The sequence below is a fragment of the Hemiscyllium ocellatum genome, chromosome 8, assembly GCF_020745735.1.
Source record: "Hemiscyllium ocellatum isolate sHemOce1 chromosome 8, sHemOce1.pat.X.cur, whole genome shotgun sequence".
Classification (NCBI taxonomy): domain Eukaryota; kingdom Metazoa; phylum Chordata; class Chondrichthyes; order Orectolobiformes; family Hemiscylliidae; genus Hemiscyllium; species Hemiscyllium ocellatum.
In genome coordinates, this window is record NC_083408.1 from 68,536,288 (window position 1) to 68,561,867 (window position 25,580).

At 40.7% G+C, this 25,580-nt stretch overlaps 1 protein-coding gene across 7 annotated transcripts in view; it reads right to left on the bottom strand.

The window, feature by feature from the left end:
* samd4a (sterile alpha motif domain containing 4A) overlaps positions 1-25,580 on the bottom strand; it is a 177,093-nt gene that overhangs the window by 98,293 nt on the left and 53,220 nt on the right. For all 7 annotated transcript variants that reach the window (XM_060829141.1, XM_060829143.1, XM_060829146.1 and 4 more), the window contains one exon: positions 2,532-3,047. In XM_060829141.1, the coding sequence (XP_060685124.1) occupies positions 2,532-3,047 (516 nt within the window). The remainder of the gene's footprint in view (positions 1-2,531; positions 3,048-25,580) is intronic.

The window sequence follows — 25,580 nt, forward strand, 5'->3', positions numbered from 1 at the left end:
GTCCAGTAGGTCTCTTCTTCAGAATTTCTGAAGAGGTTTAACTTAGTCAATTGGTAGCACAGAACTGAAGTATTCCTGGGGGGGGAAAAAAGCAGGTTGTTAAAGCTTTTCATCTTGCACTCATTGGTTTTCTTGTAAATTTTCCTAATGAAAGAGGAAACCAACATCCTTTATGAAGGGAAATTGCTGATAAGAGGATTTGGATTGTAGAGATGTTAATGATGACTGACAATTAATTCCAAGCTTTACTTATATTTTAAAACCAGGTAGTTAATGCTAAACAGTTAAGATGTTGTCTGAAAGGCAAATCTTGAATGGTTGATAATCCTAAACCGATTGAGAGTGTAACTGTTCAAACACTGGATTATCCAGCAAATACATTATACAATTGCACCCTCCCTCCTACTTCTGTAGGAATGCTATCCCTTGCTCCCAATTCCTCCACCACTGCTGCATCACCATCCAGAAGGAACAATTCCACTCCAGAACATCCCAGATGGCCTCCAACTTCAAAGGACTGCAATTTCCCATTCACATGGTCAACAATGCCCTCCAATGCATCTCCACCACTTCCTGCACCTTGAATCCCGTCCCTCCAACTGCAACAAGGATAGAATGCCTTGGTCCTCATCTTCCACCTCACCAACCTCAGGATACAACATATCATCCTCCGTCATTTTTGCCATGAATAGTCTGATTCCACCAAAACAGATATAATTTCCCTCCCCACACAATCAGCATTCTGCAGAGACCATTTCCTCCGCCACTCCCACATTAGGGCCATACATCCCCACCAACCCACCCTCCACTCCTGGCACCTTCTCTTGCCACTGCAAGTAGTACAAAACCTGTGCTCATACCTCCCCCTCACCTCCATCCAAGGTCCCAAGAGATCCTTCCACATCCAGGGATTTTCCACCACATCCAAAAACTCACCTACTCTATCCGTTGCTCTCAATGTGGTCTCCTCTATGGTGGGGAGACAGGATGCCAAACTTACAGAACAGTTCAGAGAATATCTCCAGAGGACACACACCCAACAATGCCACTGACCTGTGGCAGACCACTTCAACTCCCCCCTCCCATTCTGCCAAGGACATGCAAAGTCCTGCGCCTCCTCCACCATCAAATCCTAAGCCACCCAAAGCCTAGAAGAGAATGTCCCATCTCCTGCCTTGAGACCCACCAAGTACACAGCATCAATGTCTACTTCACTGCCCTCTTGAACAGTCCTACCTGTCCACCTTCCTTCCCACCTATTTGCTCCATCCCCCACTCCAACCCATCACCCCCTCCACTTTCATCTACCCATCACCTTCCAATCTACCTTCCCTTTATATTGGGGATTCAGAATCTTCTTGGGGATTCAGCTTCACAGGTTACTGATTGATACAGGTACCTTTTTAAGAGAGCTATTTTCAGGCATTCCTTTTACACGCCGGTGGCTCAGCAGTTGTCTTCTCAACTTTCAATTTTCCCTGATCTTCTACCTCTCAAACCACAACCCCACCTCTCAGTTCTCTCTCAGCCTCCTTGGAAACCCCCCACATTCCTGATGAAGGGCTGATGCCCTAAACATCAACTCTCCTGTTCCTTGGACGTAGACGGACCTGCTGTGCTTTTCCAGCACCACACTTTTTGACTCTAATCGCAACATCACATCTCAGATCAGACATTGCGTATTGTGGGTTTTGCAAATGTCAGATAGATTAGGCATAATCAGTACATTGCTTGCTGTGAGAGCCAAAAGGAATAAGTCATTCAATTTATTTATGAGATAATGGGCCTTCAGCCAGGCATCACACCAGCACTGAAATTCATCAACTACAGGATTAGTTTGTGAAGAGCTCAGAATGCCCTTGGGCTTGATGGTGTCATCCTGTCAGTGAACACTAACTGTTGGTGCTGCATGGTGATAGCGTGAAAGAGTTGAACTAGCTAACTCAGAAAAGTAAGGGATCTTCAAAATTTGAGCAATAGTTGATGCAAGCAAGCCATATCACACTGCTACTATGCAGGTGATTAGTTCACCCCCCTAAAAAAATGCCACAATCATGCCAAAAATATGGGGTCTACATAGATTAACATACAAGATGCTGTTCTTTGTGGATGGAACAAACTTGTATATACTAGTTGCCTGTTTCAACTCAAAAATAAAAAAATGGTGGAAGCCATTTACTGTTGATTTCTCAAGGCAATGCCTTAGCCACAGTCAACCTACCCAACTTTAAAATTAAAACAAAGCTTGGCAGTTAAGAGTTATTAACTGGCACATTTCCTATAGCAATGTTTCTACCAGAGTAGATGTGCCAACCAATCTACATTCTCACTTTATATAGTAAAAATGTTGCTTCCCCCTTATATTGGTATTCCTGCAAATTTTCCTGACAAGTGCAAGATGAAAATCTTCAGCAACATTAAATTTACCTAAAACAGAGCTTTTGCCTTTAAAAGTTTTAGAATATATTTTCTCAAAAGCCTGTAAAACGTTAAACTACAAATGTTTAAAATCAACAGCATTTTATACTTACTTGTGGTTGTGCTAGTTCCAATAGTGTTAATTGTTGTAGGTACAGATGTAGAAGAATAAAGTGGCAAATGTCCATTTTCACAAGCCTGGTTCTTATCTGGCCAGTTAGAAGCAGACACACAGATCCCAGAATCACGTAGACTCTGCCAACCATTGAGCTTGTCATCAGAGTTCTGTCTTTGGTGATAATAAAGAGTTTGCCCAAAATCCATTGAATCTGGACGTCCTCTGGTCTGGTTTCCATAGTTAGAGGTGCGATCCTCTAAATGGTTGAGCCACATGGCTAGTGCATTTCTGTCCTCCAATGAGGTGGCTGGATGGATCAAAGCATAGGATAAGAGTTGTCTGCTTTCTTCTATATGCTGATTGTTCTCAATTGAATGAGCCAGGATCTTAGGTAAAAGCTTCATGTATTCCATTTTTGCCTCAATATTTCCTGGCTTCAATAATGGGAGATGGGTCAGCAAAAGCATCACCACTTTGTCCTTGGATTCTTGATGCCATTGGTTAATGAATGCTGCAAAATGTGAAAGCATAGAAACATTAATTTTTTGGGTTCTAGTTCACTTAAAAAGCACTTAAATGATGAAAGTTTTATTTCTGGCGACGTTGATTAGTAGTTGGATGATGTGAATTCTAACTCAGTATTCCAAGTGCCTTTTTATCAAAAGATTACAACTTCTCCATCCTGTTGTTAAGTATTACAAACAAAGCATGCATAAAGTGCTGTGCACTGGTTTGATAATGTTAAAGTTGGATGAGAATTAAAAATTCACTTCTAAAGATGACAATTCAACATTTTGCTTCTGAGGCCCCACTCCCTCATTACAAAGATTTCCAAAGACTCCACAGCACAAAAAATTAATTTTTATTCAAAGGTTATTAAAGATAGTTATTACTTTTGCTGTAAAGGAAAACTTGCTAGTAATGAGCAACAATACAAAATCAAAAACCTATTAGAAAAATTCCCATGTCAATTAAAACATTAATAAAAAAATTTTCACATAGTAAAAATACTTTGAAGTAATATTTAATGCCATGAAGAAACAACTTCAGATGGCTAAATGCCTCACTGGTACTTATCTCCACGGTGGAGTGTTCATGCTAGATTCAGTTTATTTGATCTCATGTTGACACATAACGCCCCTTAACTTGATTGATTGATTTATTGTTGTCACATAAGAGATAGTGAAGTGTTTTATTGCATGCTCGACAGGCAGATCGTACCATAGAAAGTGCATGAGGACAGCAGAATAAATGCAGAATATATAGTGTTACAGACAGAGAGCGAGATCAGAATTAACATTTCAGAGATCCAATCAAAGTCTGATAACAGTGGAGAAGAATTAACCACAAGCAGTGAAGGCCAGACTGACAATCCAGAGGCATGAATACCATCAAGACAGTTGAAGAGTTACAGATGTACAGCATGGGAACAGACCCTTCGGTCCAACTCTTCCATACAGAGCAGATATTCTAAATTAATCTAGGCCCATATCCATCTGAATCTTTCCTATTCATGTACCCATCCAGATGCTTGTTTTTTCTTGAAAAAAACTCAACTCACTCATCAAATTATCAGATTGTAATAACTGTATGTCTTGTTCCAATATCCTTTAGATATCTGCAAATTATGATAACATGCTGCCCCCTCACACCTGTCAAAATTTGCAGAGTTGTCCTACTGAATAGTCAAGCAACAGCTCAAATGCTGAAGAACCCATCTGACAGACAGGGTTTGTGGACATTGCTGGCTGGCCAACAATTCATTGCCTGTCCCTAGTTGCCCTTGAAAAAAAAAAGTGGTGTTGACCTGCATTCCACATTCTGTAATATGACCGATAATGTAGGGAGGGAATTTCAGGACTTTAACCCAGTGACAGTGAAGGAACAGTGATACATTTCCAATTCAGGAGAGTGAGTGGCTTGGAGGGGAACTTGATGGTGATGTTTCCATGCATCTGCTGCCATTATCTTCCTAGATGGAAGTGGTCATGTGTTTGGAAGGATCTTTGGTGAATTTCTGCAGTGCATTTCGTAGACAGGACACACTGCTGAGCATAGGACCAATCATACCGAAGATCCCCCATGATTATTGTAATCGTGTCTTTCTTACATACCTTTTATACTTCCTGATTTATTTTCAACCCCACATCCTGACTACTGCGAGGAGGTCTGTATCCATTGCAAAGCAGAATTACAATAATTCAAAGCTTATTATAATGAAAAGTCAATTGAGACAGATTACAAGCATAGAATTAATTTAGATATCTTTAAGTTACAGATCTGTAATGTCCAGAAGTTGGGGCAGTTTGTTTCCCAGAACTTTTCTTAAACTGACTGTTTTTAAATGGTTACCATAGAACACAGAAGGAGGATGGTGACTGCTTCCAGAAACATCAAACCAAAAACAAATGCAGCACCTTTTGGCATGTGGCAGTCTTGGTATCATGAATATTCCAGATGACCAAACCTTGGAGATTAGATGTCGACTTCAGTCAATTCTGAACACAATGTGTTCCGAAACTCAATATGGTTCAACATGGTTGAAATGACTCCACTATTGTCTATTATAAACCTTAGTGGCTTCCAACAAGGGAACATCAAAACCATCTTGTCAACCGAGTCTGAACCCAAAGCATGGCTGAAAATGATTTGCCTAAATCACGTTTAGGTATCCAACTTTGGCTTTTCATCAGACTGCTTGTAATATCCAGAAGAGTAGCTAAATACTTGCCCCGATCTGGATCTCTCAAAAATCTGATTCCAGAAAAGAAACCTGTGTTGCCTGCGAATTGGCCCAAAGGTTAGTTGTTACCCTTTAATCTGTTACCCATGACAGTCAAATATGCAGTCGGAATTAGTCACTACCTAAGTATAAGACTATAATCCCAAAATCATTTGTTTTACCAGATATTGCTCGATTACAGAATTGAAATTTCTAGATTCCCAAATGTAATTCTCCACATAAGGTACAAACAGGTCCACAAATTGAAACAAAGTAACGAGCCGTTAGGGTAGATTTTTCATAAAAAATACTTTGCAAAGTTAGCACTGAATGCTCGGTTGAATTGATTGTGTTTTCAGAGTAGTAAAAGATTTAGTTCACTTCCTCATCTCAATTAGAAGGGCTAATGCCTGCTTACTGATTCCAAAACATTGAGACCACATTTTAAACCGAAGCTTCAGATAGCTCAAATAGGCAATAATATGAGGGGGGGGGGTAATATGGAGTGATGCACAAACTCCAAAAAGAAACCATGTCATTAAGTTGGCCACCTAAACGCATTTTTTTAATATCACAATAGATTAGAAGAAGCAAATATGACAAAAGTAGTTTGCATAGCCATCATTTGCAAGACAAAAGCACAGATCACCCTCTTGTGGCCATTTCTTTCATCAATAAGAGACACCGTACACTATGAGAGAGATAACTGGATAGGACTCATTCTTTTTCATTTCAGAATAAAAAGGTTGAAGCCAATGTCCCTGAAATAAAGTCCTGCTTCACCAAATAAACATTTCAGATTCTAGCCACTTATTACAGAAAAAGAATTCCTTACGTTACATTTGGTTCTTTTGCCAATCATTTGAAATTTGCACCCCCTGGTTATCCACTTTATAGTGATTAGAACATTTTATTTATTCAAGTTCAATTTTAAGTACCTCAAAAAGGCCTCTTTCATCCTCTGAAAACTACTATTCACTGCCTCTGAAAACGAACCAATTGCAACAAAATACCTTTTAAATTAAAAAATAATCACCATAATCAGCTGGTTCAAGTCCAGAATTTTACCAGTTTTGCTATTTTTGGTGACTACAATTGTTAGTTATATCATTAGGCCACCCTGATATAAATTTGTGTCACAGTTTATTTTTGTATATTAAGAGCAAAATATTTTTGTACTTGTTAAAATGAAAGTCTCAAGAAGTCTTAAATAACAGTTATGCAATACCTTGAGATATGTGGTCTTCAAACCTTTTATGAAATGAAGTGATATATACATAAACATTTAAACATTAATATGGAACTAAAGGAGATGCTCTTTTGATAGGTGACCAAAACCTTGGTGATGAGGAGATGAAATATATGAAGTAAAGACCAAAGCTTGGATCCTGGATGATTAAAAGATATGGTCACCAATGGTGACGTCAAATGAGTGGGAATTGTAACAGAGACAGACATTGGAAGATGCACAGGAACTGGTAAGTTGTTGTTTAGTAATAGGAGAGGGCAGGACCATGCCATGGATAAGTTTGGAGATGGAGATAATGACTTGCAAGTTGAACTGCTAGCGATAAATGGCACCAACAAACAGCAGCAAGCATATAGGCAATAGGTGAGTAGGAATTGGCACAATTTAGGACATGGATAGCAGGATCTGGTGACTTCAAATTCTGCAAGACTGTGTTAAGCTAGGGACCTTTGAATAATAGAGCTTAGTGATAACAAAAGCATCGAGAAGGGTTTTAGCAGTCAGTAAGCAGAGAGTTGGACGTACTTAATATATGTGGGGAAGCAGGTGTATTAAAATTCAAGTCTGAAATGGGAGTCAAATAGAAAGAGCAGCTTTTTAACAAAAACAAAACACACAATCTGAGACAGAAAGCAAAGGAATGGAGCTGTGATGACAAAGCAAAATGTTTATTTGGAGGAAACTGCAGCTCATCCAGAACCCTTATTCAAGAAAGTAAAAAGGCGGAGAACTATGGACCAATTAGTTTGACCTCTATAGTGGGGGAGTTGCTGGAGTCAATCACAAAAACAAACTCAATACTGTACTTGGAAAACCAAGGCTCAATTCACTAGGGTCAGCACAGTTTCAGGAAGGTGAAGTCATGCTTGACAAACGTCCTGGAGGTCTGAGGATGTAACCAGCAAAATGCATCATAGGGAATTGATGGCTATGTTATACAGAGACTTCCAGAAGGCATTTGACAAGGTGCCATGTAAAGGACTGATCCAGAAGGTTAGATTCCATGGGCTTGTGTATTGGCTTATATAGAAAATTAGCTGGATGACAGAAAGCAGAAGATTGGGATAAACATGGTCTTCTCTGGACAGTGAACTATAATTAGTTGGGTGTGGCAGAGTTTAGTTTGCAGACCTCGAATATTTACAATCTGCATAAAAGATCTCCAAGCAGGGACAGAGTACAGAGCAAAGTTCACAGATGCTACTAAAATAGGTGGGAAGGCGGCAATGAGAAGATAAAATAAGTTTACAGATAGATCCTGATAGGATAGGAGAATTGGCCAGAATCTAGGAGATGGAGTTTAATGTGGATATGTACAAGGTTGTCCATTTTTTGGCTGGAAAAGATAAGGGCAAATTATTTAAATGGGTAGCAGATTGAAATACATCAGTGCAGAGGGGTCTGGGCATCTTTGTACATGAATTGCAGAAAGTATGCAGGTGCAGCTTATAAGAAGAAAGGCAAATGAAACCATGGCATTTATTATAAAAGTTACAATGTGTTGTGAGACCACACCTGGAATGGTATGTCCAGTTTTGGTCTCCTTACTTGAGGAAGGATGTGGTGGCACTGCAGGCAGTTCAGAAGAGGTTCACCAGATTGATTCCAAATATAAGAGGGTTGTTGTATAAGGAGCAGCTAAAAGCTAAATAGCTCTGGCTTGTACTTGCTGCAGTCCAGAAGAATGAGGGGGTTTTGTGGGGGGGGGGGTGGAAATCTAATTGAGGTATATAAAATGCTAAAAAGAGGATTGTTAAGGTGGACCTTGAACAGATTATCCCCCTTGTAGAATAGTCTCAAAGAAGAGGTCAAAGACAGACTAAGAGGAGGTAGGTTCAAAACGGAGATGAGGTGAAACCACTTCGCAGAAGGTTGGAACTCTATCAGTTCAGTGGAGCCAGAATTAAATCAACAATCAAAGAAACACATGCTTCTGATGAAAAAAAAACAGGATAAAGAGCTTTAGGGAGCAGGCAGAAGAGTGGAGTGAAGACAAGGATAAGATCAACCACGATCATGTTAAATGGCAGAGTAGGCTCAAAAAAGAACTGAATCGCCTACTCCCGCTCCTAATTCCTACGTCCTTATGATGCTGGGCAAACACAGTCTAAGACGGAGGCTATTCACATGATGTGGTATTTGAAATAACTACTAGAAAAAAATTTTGGGGGTGGGGGTAAAAGAGGGTTTTGGGGACATGGACAGGTGTCACGGTTTCTTTCACACTTTTCAGTTCTCTTGCTAGAAATAAAAAGTATTGAAGTTATTTTAAAAAAATGGTCTCATTATGAACAGTGAACCCAACATTAGGACCTTTGTGGGAACTCACTTTTCACCATGCGCCACCTGCGTTCTGTCCTGCAAATAAATACATATCCACCATTTCTGCTCCTTGGCAACCCACATTTTTACTCTTGTGCATTAGTCTATTGAGACAACTTATTCAAGACTTTTGGAAATCTCATTTAAAAAGATTGTTTACTGCAGGACACTCTTCTACCCTGCCATTCTTTCAAATAATTATTAGTTGGTCAAATAGGATTATCCCCTTAAAAGATTGGCATCTCCAAATCATGACTGTGTTGGACTGGGGTGTACAAAGTTAAAAGTCTCACAACACGAGGTTATAGTCCAACAGGCTTATTTGGAAGCACTAGCTTTCGATGAAGGAGCAGCACTCCACAAGCTAGTGCTTCCAAATAAACCTTTTGGACTACAACCTGGGTGTTGTGATTTTTTTTAACCTTTAAAAGATATAGTTGGCTATAGTTTTGATTTCTAGATAATTTTCTAATTTCTCCTTTAATAGGATTTCCACTATTTTCTTAACACAGGTGGTAATCAGACAACTTATAGTTCATTGGACAAGTGCTGTCTCTCTCTCTCTGTATAACAGTATGAGAAAGATGAGAAATACACTGCCGCTCAGGTCCCACCACTGTACTAATCAGGGTAAATTTTAATGCTTAACCCAAGTACTGATATGGCTAACTTATATACTTTAATATTAGGATTCTTATAAAATCCAATTCAGGTATCTTAAGATTAATCAATTTATATTAAAACAAAATTTATTCAACAAAGATACAAATCAGAGTTTTCAAGATTGAAATACAAAAGCATAAATATTCACAAATACTTTACATAAAATAATTTTCCCTGTAAAAACTAATTTTAAAAATGCAGACCAAATAATATTTAGTTCTTATCCTTTAAGAGAAATGATTTACAAATCTATTAAGGACAAAAGGGTAACTAGGGAGAGAATAGGGCCCTTCAAAGATCAGCAAGGCAGCCTTTGTGCGGAGCCACAGAAAATGGGGGAGATACTAAATGAATATTTTGCATCAGTATTTACTGTGGAAAAGGATATGGAAGATATAGACTGTAGGGAAATAGATGGTGACATCCTGCGAAAAAAAAGTGTCCAGATTACAGAGGAGGAAGTGCTTGATGTCTTGTCACAATAAATCCCCAGGATCTGATTAGGTGTACCCGAGAACCCTGTGGGAAGCTAGAGAAATGATTGCTGGGCCTCTTGTTGAGATACTTGTATCATCGATCGTCAGGTGAGGTGCCAGAAGACTGGAGGTTGGCAAACATGGTGCCACTATTCAAGGGGGGTAAAGACAAGCCAGGGAACTATAGATCTGTGAGCCTGACCTCAGTGGTGGGCAAGTTGTTGGAGGGAATCCTGAGGGACAGGATGTACATATATTTGGAAAGGCAAGGACTGATTATGGATAGTCAACAACGTTGTGCTTGGGAAATCACGTCTCACAAACTTGACTGAGTTTTTTGAAGAAGTAACAAAGAAGATTGATGAGGGCAGAGCAGTAGATGCGATCTATATGGACTTCAGCAAGGCATTCGACAAGGTTCCCCATGGGAGACGTAGGAGACTGATTAGCAAGGTTAGATCTCATGGAATACAGGTAGAACTAGCCGTTTGGATACAGAACTGGCTCAAAGGTAGAAGACAAAAGGTGGTGGTGGGGGGTTGTTTTTTCAGACTGGAGGCCTGTGACCAGTGGAGTGCCACAAGGATCGGTGCTGGGTCCTCTACTTTTTGTCATTTACATAAACTATGTGGATGCAAGCATAAGAAGTACAGTTAGTAAGTTTGCAGATGACACCAAAATTGGAGGTGTTGTGAATAGCGAAGAGCGTTACCTCAGATTACAACAGGATCTGGACAAGATAGGCCAATGGGCTGAGAAGTGGCAGATGGAGTTTAATTCAGATAAATGTGAGGGGCTGCATTTTGGGAAAGAAAATCTTAGCGGGACTTGTACACTTAATGGTAAGGTCCTAGGGAGTGTTGCTGAACAAAGACACCTTGGAGTGCAGGTTCATAGCTCCTTGAAAATGGAGTCACAGGTAGATAGGATAGTGAAGGCAGCGTTTGGTATGCTTTCCTTTATTGGTCAGAGTATTGAGTACAGGAGTTGGGAGGTCATGTTGCGGCTGTACAGGATATTGGTTAGGCCACTGTTGGAATATCGTGTGCAATTCTGGTCTCCTTCCTAGTGGATAGATGTTGTGAAACTTGAAAGGGTTCAGAAGAGATTTAAGGATGTTGCCAGGGTTGGAGGATTTGAGCTATAGGCAGAGGCTCAACAGGCTGGGGCTGTTTTCGCTGGTGTGTGTCGGAGGCTAAGGGGTGACCTTATAGAGGTTTACAAAATGAGGGGCATGGATAGGATAAATAGACAAAGTCTTTTCCCTGGGGTCAGGGAGTCCAGAACGAGAGGGCATAGGTTTAGGGTGAGAGGGGAAAGATATCAAAGAGACCTAAGGTGCAAGTTTTTCACACAGAGTGGTACGTGTATGGAATGAACTGCCAGAGGATGTGGTAGAGGCTGGTACAATTGCAGCATTAAAAGGCATTTGGAGGAGTATGAGTAGGAAGTGTTTGGAGGGATATGGGCCAGGTGCTGGCAGGTGGGACTAGATTGGGTTGGGATATCTGGTCGGCATGGACGGGTTGGACCGAACGGACTGTTTCCGTGCTGTACATCTCTATGACTCTATTTTCGATTGATGTTTTGGCACACACACTAAAATACAGCTAGTTGTCACTTGGTGCTTTGCAGATGCAATTCATTCAGATAATGTTAAGAACTCTTACAGAAGACATTCAGTTGGATGAGGGTCTCCGGTTTCACCCTGTATCCTCAACAGGGGTTTCTCAAAGTCAGGATTATCTGGGTAGTTTCTCTCTGCACCTCAAAATGATCAAATATCATCCAAAAGACTTGTAACAGCCATAGACCTTGACATGCAGCAGTCATATGGTGCCTTTTGTAATCATAGGACATCCCAAAACACTTTACACTTGAAGTCTAATTATTGTTTAGAAAAGTAGGAAATGTGGCAGCCAATTTGAGCACAGCAAACTCACACAAAAAACAATGTGATAAAAATCAGATAATCTGTTTTTATGATATGGACTGAAGGATAAATATTGGACAGGACAAAAGGATAATGATAGTTTTTCTTTGAATTATTCCACAGGATCCTTTGCATCTACTGGAAAGTTTATCCCATCTAATGAAAGATGAAACCAATTACATAGCATTCCCACAGGACAGCCTAGATTGAGATCAAGTCCTGGAGTAGAAAGCACTGCGGGGCAAGAATAATGCCTGCTGTTGCACAGATAACACTTTACATGCAGGGGAAATCTACACAACACTAATTAGAGAAACAGGATAAATTCTGCCATCATACTGCACAGGCACCTAGCATCAAAGAGGAAAGCTCAGAGTCAGAACTACACTTTCCATCCATCATAGGCAACATGCTTAAAGGGAGGAACGTAAGAGATGCTACTCATGATCATTAGAAAAGACAAGGTGCTTCTCAGTAGATCACCTAAGACACAGCGATGTTGCTAGATAATGCACTAGATTAAAATATTGGCTCCAATCCATTGTACAAAATGGCTAGCAATATCAGATAAGGCAGATTAGAAAATAACTAACAGCAGGAGTACAGAATTCAATCCCACAAACCTGCGTTTGCCACTTCACATGATCATGGCTGATGACATCTTGGCCTCAGCTTCACTTTCATGCCCATTCCCCTTCAACCCATTGCTAATTAAAAATTGTTCAAATTTATTTAGTGTCCTGACATCCACTGCACCCTCTGGTAGAAAATCCCACAGATTATGATCTTTTGATAAGTAATTCCTCCTCTTCTGTTTTAAATCTGCCAACCCTTAGCCTAAAATTCCTGCTCTAAATTATCCCATAAGGAGTAACATACTTTCTACAGCAACTTGGTGGATTCCTTCAGCATCTCATGCGCCTCAACTACATTTCCTCCCATTCCTCCAAACTCTATTATATGCCTAAACTAAACAACCTCTCCTTAAAGCAAGTGTTCAATCTTGAATTAAATCGAGTGAACTTCTCTGAACTGTCTCCAATGCAATTACACCCTTCAAGTAAAGGGATCAAAATTGTAGGCAGTACTCCAGATGCGGTCTCAGTGCGGTGTACAATTGTAACATCTCCCTACTTTCATACCTTTTAGAAAAATGTTAAAATTTCGTTTGCTTTCCTTATTACCTGCTGTAATTACATACTATTGTTGCAGAGGCATTGGGTGCCCCTGTACATGATTGTCCTGTTTAAGAGGGGAGCAAGGCAAAAGTTAGGAAGTTATAGGCCGATTAGTCTGACCTCATTATTGGTAAGATTTTGGGAGTCCACTGTGAATGAGATTTTTGAATACTTGGAAGTGTATGGTAAAATGGGGCAAGGTCAGCATGGGGAGATCATGCCTGACAAGTCTTAGAGTTCTTTGGAGGTGATGACAAGCAAGTTAGACCAAGGAGAGCCAATGGACGTTATCTGTACTTCCAGAAGACCTTTGATTGATTAGGTGCTGCACAAGCAACGTCAGAGTAAGATATGGACCCATGGTGTTAGAGGCCAGGTACTAGCATGGATTGAAGATTGGTTGTTTGGCAAACAACCAGAGTGGGGATAAAAGGGTCCTTCTCAGGAACAAAGTTCAGTGTTGAGACCACAGCTTTTCACTTTATACATAAATGATCTGGATGAAGGAACTGAAGGCATCCTGGCTAAGTTTGCAGATAGTACAAAGATAGGGGGAGGGGCAGGTAGTATTGAGGAGGAAGCAGGCTGCAGAAAGATTTAAACAGGTTAGGAGAGTGGGCAAAGAAGCGGCAGATGAAATACAACATGGGAAAGTGACAAATCATGCATTTTGATAAGAGGGGCATGGACTATTTTCTAAATGGAGAGAAAATTCAGAAGTGCAAAGAGACTTAGGAGAAACCTGGAGTAGGACTCCCAACGTTTACTTGCAGGTTGAGTCAGTAGTTAGGAAGGCAAATACAGTGTTGTCATTCATCTCAAGTGGACTAGAATACGAAAGCAGAGATGTACTTCTAAAGCTCTGGTCGGACCACATTTAGAGTACGGTGAGCAATTTTGGGCTCCATACTTCAGGAAAGATGTATTGGCCCTGGAGCAGGTCCAGAGGAGGTTCACGAGAATGATCCCAAGAATGAAAGGCAGAACATTTCAGGACTCTAACTATATTCTGAATTTAGAAGGATAAGGGGGCATCTGATTGAAACTTACAAAATGTGGAACGGCCTGGACAGAGTGGACGTTGGGAAGATGTTTCCATTGGTAGGAGAGACTAGGACCAGACAGCACAGCCTTAAAAGTAGAGGGAAGACGTTTTTGAATGGAGATAAGGAGAAACTTCTTTAGCCAAAGAATGGTTAATCTGTGGAATTCGTTGCCACAGGAGGCTGTGGAGGACAGGTCATCGGGTATATTTAAAACAGCAACAGATAAGTTCTTGCTTGCCAAGGGGGAGGAAGCCAGAAAATGGGATTGAAAAACCTGTCAGCCATGATTGAATGACAAAACAGACTTGATGGGCCAAAAAAAGAAGAAAAAGGCCTGATTTCTGCAACTGTGTCTTAGGGATTCCCAGAAAAAAGAAACAGTTGAAGTTGCTCTCATTTAGACAGTTTATTCTTCTGACCAAAAGGATAACCTCATGCTCCTCTACATGAAACTCATGCTGCCCCCTTTAGTTTCCTGTCTCCAAGCAAAACAATCCCAGGCCATCCAATCTCCGTTCACAAGTAAACATCCCAGCCCCGGTAACATCCTGATAAATCTTTTCTGCACACCCTCATTCCTTCAGTCACATCACTCTTAATGTCTACTCAAAAACCACACAAAAATATGCTTTAATCTTCTCCTCCCCCCCGAAATGATGGCAATTGTATCAAGTTTGTGCTTTTCTATTACCTCTGCATTTTCTGTTACTATTGGGATAGTTCAGCACCCTCTGTACAAACAGGTTTAGGGGAAGTGATAGCCTATGAGCGTTATTGCTTGACTATTAATCCAGAGACCCAGTTAATGTTCTGGGGACCTGGGTTTGAATCTGCCATATCAGATGTTGGAATGTGAATTCAATAAGAGTCTGGAATTAATAAACTAATGATGACCACACATCCATAGTCATTTATTACAAAACCCATTTGGTTGAATAAATGTCCTGGGGAGGGAAACCGTCATCCTTACCTGGTCTGGCCTACATGTGACTCCAGACCCAGTGCAATGTGGTTGACTCTTCATGCCCTATAGGTAGTTAGGTATGAGCAATAAATCCTGGCCTAGCCCACAATACCCTCATCCTTGTAAAAAAAAAAGGATAAAAAAAGTCTCAGCTGTTTCTATGCTCCCCATTTAACCCTCGAGTCTCCTTCATAAAGGGACTCACTTTGGCCTTTTCTTTTCATATGCTTATTAAAGCCTTTTCTTTTTATTTTCAACTAACTTTCTTTCATATTTTAACTTTGCTTTTTTTTTATTACTTATCAGTAATCCTTTGGTCTTTAAGAGTTTCCCAATTCTCCAGCCTGCCACCGACTTTAGCAACATGGTGTCTTTAATTTGACTGTTCAGCCATGGATGCTTTCACTCTGGCCTTCTTTCCCAGTTTCTTATTTCTATCTAGAATGATGCTCCATCTTGACCTCCAACATCTGTAACCAGTTCTCACTACATAGCTCTGACCTCTTCCCTTACTAAGCAAGTTACATCATCTCCTTTTCTTACTTCCAAAACATGGAGTATCCTTGGATATTTAATTCCCAGTCCTGGACCCCATGTAACCAATCTCAGTACTCACCATTAAAATCATACCTATGTGTCTCCATTTGCACTGTTAATGTAAAATTCTGAAGTTTAAGTATGTTCAAAATATCAATTTTGTCTAGTCAATGATTTCTTGGTGCAATATGATATTCACATGCTCTATCCTTTCCTTTCAACTTCTGGTAACAATCCCCCTCATCTGAACTGCACTCAACCTCCACAATCCTTGATTTTTTTTCTACCAACTTTCCATGCAACTGAATCTCCCCTACTGCTATTTAATTTAAAGTCTATTCACACCCTAGCTATGCAAGTCACCAAGATCCTAGCCCCCACAGGATTCAAATGGAATCTAAAAGAACTGTGCATGCTGTAAAATCAAAAGCAGAAGTTGCTGGAAAAGCTCAGTAAATCTGGCAGCATCTGAAAAGAAAAGTTAAAGTTAATCTTTCAGGTTCGGTGAGCCTTCCTCAGAACTGATAGTAGCCTGGCAAATGTTGATCAGTAAACTTTAGGTAGGGATAGAGCCCAGAGACAGAAGAACAGCTGGATAAACAAAAGAGTCAATGATCTGGCTGGGAGGGTGAACAGCTGCTAATGTAGGCTGTTAGTGGATAAATAATAGGTAGCGTGTAATGACAGAATGTGATAAGTTGAAAGGTGGTGCTGAAAGAGGACAGGTCAGGCAGCATCCGAGGAGCAGGCTGGTGGATAGGCTTTCGTAAGGATCAAAATAGTCAGGCTGATAGGATGATTGGAATATTGGCTGATGAAGGGCTTATGCCTGAAACATTAATTCTCCTGCTCCTCTGATACTGCCTGACCTGCTGTGCTTTTCCAGCACCACACTCTTCGACTCTGATCTCCAGCATCTGCAGTCCTCACTTTCTTCCAATGTAAAGCCTGATGCATGTGGTAAGAGGTTAGGACATAGGGGAGTTCAGGCCCCAAAATATCAAGTCTGGAAGGCTGCAGCATCCTCAAAACAGAAAATGAGGTGTTGTTCTTCCAACTGTTCTCCTGGGGATAGACTGGCCTCCACAGATACCCGAATTTTATGTCCTCGCATCCGGTTTCCTGGAAAAAGACTCCATTCCATTTGCTCAGTTCCTCTGTCCCCATTGCATATGTTCCCACTAGGCCAACTTAGACCAGGGATCTTCTGAAATGTCCACCTTTTCTTCAACCAAGGATTCCCCAGCACCATTGTTTGGACCCGGTTAAGAGGCCTTTCAACAGTCTCCCACATTTCTGCCCTCACCCCGTCCTCCCTTCCACAACAAAAATCTCCTTGTCCTTTCCTAACATATCACCAACGTCCACGTCCAGAAGTCACTATTCCCACCACCTTCAGCAAGGTGCCACCAGCAGAGTTATTCCATTCCCCTCCCTTGTCTACCATCTGCAGGGACCGTTCCCATTTGGACACCCTGGTAGATTAGTGTAGAAACAGGCCCTTCGGCCCAACAAGTCCACACCGACCCACCGAAGCGCAACCCACCCATCCCCCTACATTTACCCCTTACCTAACACTACGGACAATTTAGCATGGCCAATTCACCTGACCCCACACATCTTTGGACTGTGGGAGGAAATCAGAGCACCCGGAGGAAACCCACGCAGACACAGGGAGAACGTGCAAACCACACACACACACAGTCGCCTGAGGTGGGAATTGATAGACTTTTCCTTCACTCCCAAATTCCCCTTCACCTGCAACTACTGAAAGTTGGACACCCCCCCCCCCACCATTTACCTTCTCCCTCCTCTGTATCTAAGGGCCCAAAACATATCTTCCAGGTGAACCTGCACTTCCACAATCTCTGGACAACATCTGTCAATCTTGTGACAGTGCTCCAGTAAAGCTCAGTACAAGCTAGAAGAAAAACACCTCATCTTCCGCTTGGGGATCCTGCAGCCCTCTGGACTATCAAGTTCAATAATTTTAGGGCCTGACCCCACCCCATGTCCTAGCCTCCCACCACACTGTGTAATGAGAGATTATTAGACACTAACCATCTCTTAACAGCTATTCACCCTCCCAGCCAGATGGCCATCGACTCCTTTGTCTGATATCTTTGGGCTCTAACCCTACCTATTGTTTGCTCTTTACCCCATCCCCCACCCTATCTTCTGCATATAAACCATTTTCCGAAACTTCCATCAATTCTGAGGAAAGGTCACTAGACCCGAAGCACGAACTTGGATTTCTCTTGACAGATTCTGTCAGACTTGCTGAGCTTTTCCAGCCAGTTGTGTTTTTGTTTTTGACTCAAGTGGATCCTGTTCCATCTGACCAGATTAGTCTTTCCCCAGTATTGGTGCAGTATCCCATGAATTATAATCCATTTCTCCTGCAATCTTTGTGCCATAGATTTTACTGACCTTGTGCCAAGCAATTCATAGCTCAGGTCGCTATCTGGAGATTGATCACTATAGGATGCCAATGGTAACAATTTTAGGAGCTAATACTGTCCATTATTCCCATTAAAAAGGGCCCAAACATGATATTGGAAGTACGATAAACATGTTTGCAAATGAAATAGTGTGTGAAACATTAAGACTGGAAGAATATAAACTTTTGAGCAATGAGATGTAATTTCCAAAGGGCATCTTAACCTGGACAATTGCAGTGTGGTACAGGACTAAGACTAATTCACACTCATTTACCAGGAACACTACAGAAATCATGAGAATAAAAGATCCATGCCAACACAAAAGTAGGTGTAGGGTTTACCCTACAAGCCGAGATGAAAACCACACCATTCAACAGCTCCTTAATATTTGACCATATTTAAACTTAGCACTCACTTTGGATCCTCTCATGAGGTAAAGTGACCTTGGAAAAAGTGCAGAGGGAGTCTCAAGAATTTGCAAACATGTAGGAACTTTAGTTATTCAGATAGGTTTTAAAATAGCTCGCTTCATTAATTTCAAAGCCTTGCAAATTTCAAGGAAATCTGATAGAGATATATACAATAAGGAAAGCCTGAATTGTACTCCCATTGAGTTGTTACTGTAGCTTCAGTGACCAAAGTGCAAAAACAAGCTTGGTGGATCAGCTGGTTACAGACAGAGTTTCAGTTTGACATCTCCTCCACAAATGTTATGACAACGCAGGGCCCATTCAATAGTGCACTGAACTTCAATCTGAATTAGGGTCAGAACTACAGCACAGAACAGGCTCTTCAGCAGAGTCTGCACCAAAACAAAAAAAAACTTAATTGTTCTATACCATGTTTCCACACTTAGCTCAAAAGACTCCATCATCTTCACATTGTAAGCGCACATAATAATGCCTCAATACTGGAGCTGTGGCATAATCAAGGTCTTGTACTGTTTCAGCATAACCTCCCCAAGCAAACTACGCTTCAGCTAATAAAAAAAGGTACACATATATACAGACCCCTCCACTCCATCCACCTGTCCAGATACCTTAAGGGACCGGTGTTCACACCAAGATCCCTCTGATGCTTGGTCTGACAGTTAATGTATTCCCTTACTTTGCTTCCTTGCCCACCTTACAGTTACCCAGATAGAATTCCATTTGCTAACAATCAGCCCATCTATATACTCTCTCAGACTAAGGTAATCCTCCTCACTATTTACTACCCCAAATTTTTGTATCATCTGCAAACTTATTGGTCAACCTACTACATACAAGTCTAAATCATTTATATAAACCACAAACAGCAAAGGCATCACTCCTGTGGTTCCCACTGGACACACAAGTCCAGTTGGAAATACAACCTTAAGCCATCACCATCTGCTTCCTTCCACACAGCCAAATGTGGATCCATTTTGCCATTACAGATTGGATCACATGGGTTCTTTTCTTTGCTGTCAGTCTCCTGCGGATCTTATAAAAAGGCTTGCTGAAGTCAACGTAAACTATCTCAAAAGCATTGCTCTAATCTACATACCTGGTCACCTCTTTGAAACTTCCAATCAAGTTGGTCAGACAGGGCCTCCCATTAACCAAATTATGACGGCTGTTCTTCAATAATCCCTGCCACTCCAAATGCTGATTAATCCTGTCCTACATAGAATATAGTATCCAATAGCTTTCCCACCAAGTTCAGACTGATCAGCCTTTAATTTTCCACTAACACTTGGTCCCTTCTTGACTTGAACTCAAACCTTAGATTGGGATTTAACCTCCCCTCACTGAATTTGAAATTAACACATTGCTCCATTGACAGTAAATAGAAACCTGGGAGTAAAGGCGCACATCTGAACAGCAAAATATATTTCTAAATAGCTGAAAAATAAATTTCAATTTTCCAACTGCACAGACATATGAACTTATAAGCATGTACACAATACATGGTTCCTCAAAGCAGGTCTACAGCAGGCCGCTGGGAAGCACTGAAGATCAAATGGACCTTGATGCGCATGCACACTACCCATTGGCACCAAAGGGATAAGGCAGCATATGGTGTAATATATTTTTAATCAGCCAAGTCAAAGAGTTTAAGAGAAGGAACATTGTGCATACACATTATTGGGGGGGGGCGGGGGGGAAGATGTTAACTGAAGCTCTCCAGCCAAAGCATTGAGAGACTGGACAGACTGGAGTTGTTTTCCTTACAGCAGTGAAGGGAGGCATGATTGAGATGTATAAAATTATGAGGGGCACACAGAGGAAGTGAACAGATTCTCTCTCTCTCACATTGGAGTGCATCACTGCTTGGCCCTTGTGGAATGAATATTACTTGCTACTTATCAAATAAAGTCTGAAAGTAGTCCAGAATGTGCTGCAAATGGACAAGAGCTCCTTTGGTATTGAAGCAGTTCACATCCATATAGAACTCGTGCTGAATAACAATCAGCAAACATCCTAATTTTTTACCTTATGACAAAGAGAAGCAGCTGACAACTGGCCCAAGAATACGACCCTTAGGGATTCTTATAGTGATGTCCCAAGGATGACTGATATGATTGGTCTCTAACAGAGAACTTCCTTTGTGTCAGACAGGATTCTAACTAACGAAATATTTTCTCCCTATTCTGAATTACTTCTGTTTTGCTCGGGTCTCTGATGCCACAGTATCAAGTTAACTTCAACTCTAGTTCAGCTCTTTTGTCCACGTTTAAACCAAATCTATAATGAGGTGATGGACATTCAAGTCCAACAAAATACATTCGCAGACTTGCCACATAGTACTTCATGACCTGATGCCATAAAGCATCATGTGCTTTAGAATTCAAGTGGAGGGCTCCCAGGGTAACTCCTTCCCACAAGCACACCACTATTCTGCTTACCATCTCCAACAGGTCTATCATGCTGTTGGAACAGAACCTACCCAGGGTTGTGACATGACATCTGGGGCATGCTAGGCTTACAAAATCATATCTTAAAGACAACGTTAAGCTGTTGCCAGACTTGTCTGCAATGCAACTATCATTGTTAAATGCCTTCGTTTTATTAAAAAGAAAATCCCACTTTGTCGTCATACCACCTCTTGGTCTTCATTTATCAAATCAAGCAGACAGTTCTATTCCCTCATACCTAAATAAGTTTGCAGATGACAAAGTTGGAGGTATAGTGGGTAATGAAGATTACAATGGGATCATGATCAGATGGGCCAATGGGCTGAGAAGTGGCAGATGCAATTTAATTTAGATAAATGCGAGGTGCTGCATTTTGGGAAAGCAAGTCTTAGCAGGACTTATACGCTTAATGGTAAGGTCCGAGGGAGTGTTGCTGAACAAAGAGACCTTGGAGTGCAGGTTCACAGCTGTTTGAAAGTGGAATCGCAGGTAGATAGGATAGTGAAGGCAGTGTTTGGTATGCTTTCCTTTATTGGTCAGAGTATGGAGTACAGGAATTGGGACGTCATGTTGCAGTTATACAGGACATTGGAATAGTGCATGCAGTTCTAGTCTCCTTCCTAATGAGTTGAAACTTGAAAGGGTTCAGAAAAGATTTAAGGATGCTGCTAGGGTGGGAGGATTTGAGCTAAAGGGAGAGGTTGAATAAGCTGGGGCTGTTTTCCCTGGAGTGTTGGAGGCTGAGGGTGACCCTGTAGAGGTTTATAAAATCATGAGGGGCGTGGATAGGATAGACAAAGTCTTTTCCTTGAGGTGAGAAAGTCCAGAACTGGAGAACAGATATTGAGGGTTGGGGGTGGAAAACAAAAACAAAATATATTTTTTAAAAAAAAGACCAGAGGAGCACCTTTTGCATGCAGAGGGTGGTATGTGTATGGAATGAGTTGCCAGAGGATGTGGTGGAGGCTAGTACAAGTTTTTTTTTTAAAATGGTGCACATTTGGATGGGTATATGAATGAGGGGGGTTTGGAAGGTTATGGGCTGGGTGCTGGCAGGTGGGACTAAATTGGATTGGGATATCTGGTCAGCATGGATGAGTTGGACCAAAAAACTGTTTCCATGCTATACATCTCTACAACTCTATAAGTCAGCTTTGTTTCAGTATAAGTTTCTCGCTTGGACCAGGCGTATGATAGAACAACTAAAATTCTTTTAGTTTGAAAGTATGATCACTTTTGCCCCAACTCCCCCAGAGGATTTTTCTTTTGAATTACTAATGAACTGTCTCATTGTTCAGCACTAGATCTAAAATTGCTTATGAGGAGTTGATTTCATGATGCACTGCACAAGGAAGCAATCATTAAATTATTTGACAAACTCATCCTCCAGACAACTTCATATTAACCTAAACTAGCAAACTCAATGCAAGTCCTAACAATCACAGCATTGCAAATTCCACTTTTGTTTTGATTAAGGCTGTGCCTAATGGTATAGGTGCCGTTTTGGAGCCTACTCCCTTTCTTGTGTCTAACATCCACCCTATGAATTCAGCTTCCGGATTTTGAAACAATATCCTCTCTCACTATTGTCCTTAGATGATCCTTTACTTCAGGTCCTGACTTCATTTGCAGTTGTCGGTCTTTCTTTTCAAATGTCTAAATAGCCCAGGGTATTTATTTTCCAACTGTGGACATCTTACACGTATTTCTAAAGCACTATTACAGAGCCAAAATATTTATTTCTGAGAGACATTAGGTTCATCTGTTTGAGTTCTTCAAGCATCGATAAATGTGGAAATCCTATACAATTACATACCGTTGCTTTGAAACACTCAGCCCCTCGTGTCCCACAGCTAGTCTTTATTGTGTTAACTTTTTTCTATGTTGCTAAGCTTCTTCACCTGACCCTAACAACCATCTATTTTAGCTTACCGCCCTATTTATGACCCTAGTTGTATAACTCTCAAACACTAAATCCAATATGGTTTATATGTTCACTCTCAAGGAACAGTTCCCACTTTCTGCTGTACTGGTAACAGTATGCCATGAATCAAAACCATGTTTATTCTTTAACTTGCTTCATCCTGTGCTAATAGACACGTGACTTGGATAACAATCCAAAACATTTTTGTATTGAGATTCCCTGTTTTAATTCGAGACTGGAATTTCCAGTCTCAACAGAACATTACTCTTATGTCATTGATTCTAAGATTCCAACCAGGAGAACGTTATCTTCAACCTTGCCACAGCTGCAGAAAACAGCATCTATTCTCTTTCACTGCTACATTCCTTTTCATTTTCTCCATCTGAATGGTCTCCTTGACCATGGTGCAATGGTTAGTTTGTCCGTCCACCCACCCTGCAGCTCTGTTCTCAAATCACACAGGCAACAAGTACCTTGTACTAATTGGTCAACATCAAGGGTCAAGGAACTTGCATTACAAGATCCTAGACACCCAATATCCTCCTAATTCAGACCGACGATTTCTGAAGCTCTATTTAACTTCGGACATCTGAATACCTCCAGAAACAAAAAACATCCACATAATCAAGGACCCCACCCCAAGTACACATATTGCATTCATAGCACACCACCAGCAATAGCTTGTTTGTTTGGTTACTAATTTAATAGCAAATTATGGTGTCTTAGCTTGGAGACAAAGAACATTCAACAGGAAACAGCACTTCCTTTTCCATTTGCACTAAATTCCCATTTGCACTGTTTCACACTGGTGAAAACCAATAACACAAAAAGAACAAAATGCTCAGAGCAGAAACTGCTATACAGTATTTTATTCTTTAAAACTTAAGGCTATAACAATCAAACCAAAAACTTAATGTAAAATAAATAAGTAAACTGTATTCAGTGCAAGTTATAATTTACACTTTAAATTGTTGATATAAAAAAGGTAGATCTTACAGATTTACAGAAATGGCATCAAACTCAGCAACAAAACCCTTCCAAACTAAACTATTTTCTTCATTACAAACAATTCTTTTAGAAATAGTCCTGAAGGGCTCATGCCCAAAATGTCGGTTCTCCTGCTCCTTGGATGCTGCCTGACCTGCTGCGTTTTTCCAGCAACACATTTTCAGCTCTGATCTCCAGCATCTGCAGTCCTCACTTTCTCCTAAACAATTCCTTTAGTAGTTCTTCCAGGATTTAGCCTGATCTCCAACAGCAGCAATCACCAGCACAGTTTCCACCTTCAATATGGCACACATCTGTAGTACCATCTCAATTCTGCTCATGACAGTTTTGATATCATGGCTTCACCAATATCAGCAAGTTACAGCAAATTATCCCAGGAACTTTATCACCTCTACCTTCTTCAGCCTTCATTTTGCTATACCACTAGGTCAACGGAACTGGGGGGTGGTTCGCAGTCTTTTGTATAGTTTCAACCAGTTGCAGATGCTCCAGAAATTTGAAGTTTCCATTTCAGTTTTTCTAGAAACCGAAAAGATTGTTTCCTTTTCAGGTATGACCTGATTATATCATTTCCTCTCCCATCCATACCACTGTTTCCAAAAAAAAATCACACTTTTATAACTTTAAACTCTATCACAGCATCAAATTCACAACTACAGCACTCTGCTTATAAAGAATCCTGTTCACTGATCACAATGTGCTTTCCACACAGTATTCTGGGTTACAGTCATGCTAGATAAATACAAAATTGGTTTTATGATATGAAATAGAGTAAAGGCCAATGGATTTTGTTTGGACTAGAAGGAGGCTTGCATGGAATTCCCAGGGGCCCCACTACTGGGACCCTTTCTTCCCTGATAATATATTAATAATCTAGATCTTACTATGCAGAGGTCAATTTCAAAGTTTGCAGATATCACAACGTAGAAGAATGTGAGGATGACATTGTGGAACTCAAAGGGAATTGACAAGTTTGGGAGTGAATAGTAAGTGGCAAATGAAGTTCAATGCAGAGAAATATGGTTGTTATGCACTTTGGTAGGAAGAACATTGAAAGGCAATATCAAGTTGGGGCTATAATTCTAAAACAAATAGTGCATGAGCAAAAGGATTCAGCTGTGTTGTGCGCGCACAGATCATTGAAGGTGACAACTGGAAAGTGCAGTTAAAGCAGTGTCCCCAGCTTTATTAAAAAAAAGTGGCACACAGTATATGAGCAAGGACATGATTTTGAAATTGTATAAAGTACATGTAAGACTTTACCTGGGAGTATTCTACACAGCTGTGTGCACGACTTTATTGAAAAAGATGCGAATATCTTGATCTGAGTGCAGCAGCAATTTACTAGAATGGTTCCAAGAATGAGAGCCTTCAGTTGTGAAAATAGATTGAAGTAGCTGGAACTGGGACCTGTCAACCTTAGAAAGAAGGCAACCGAGAGGGAATTTAATAGATGGTTTTCAAAATCATGGAGCGAGCTGTAAATTGGGAGAAGTTTTCCCACTCAAAAAAGGAAGAAGAGGGCATAGATTTAAAGTGATGCACAAGAGCAACAAGAGGGGTGAGATAGTAGTAGTAAGGGTACAGAATGCCTGATCTGGAAACATGGAGGAGACAGTTTCAATGCAGGCATTTAAGAGGTTATTGGATGATCATTTAGACAAAAATATGGTGTACCAGGGTAAAGGCCTAAAAAAAGGCTA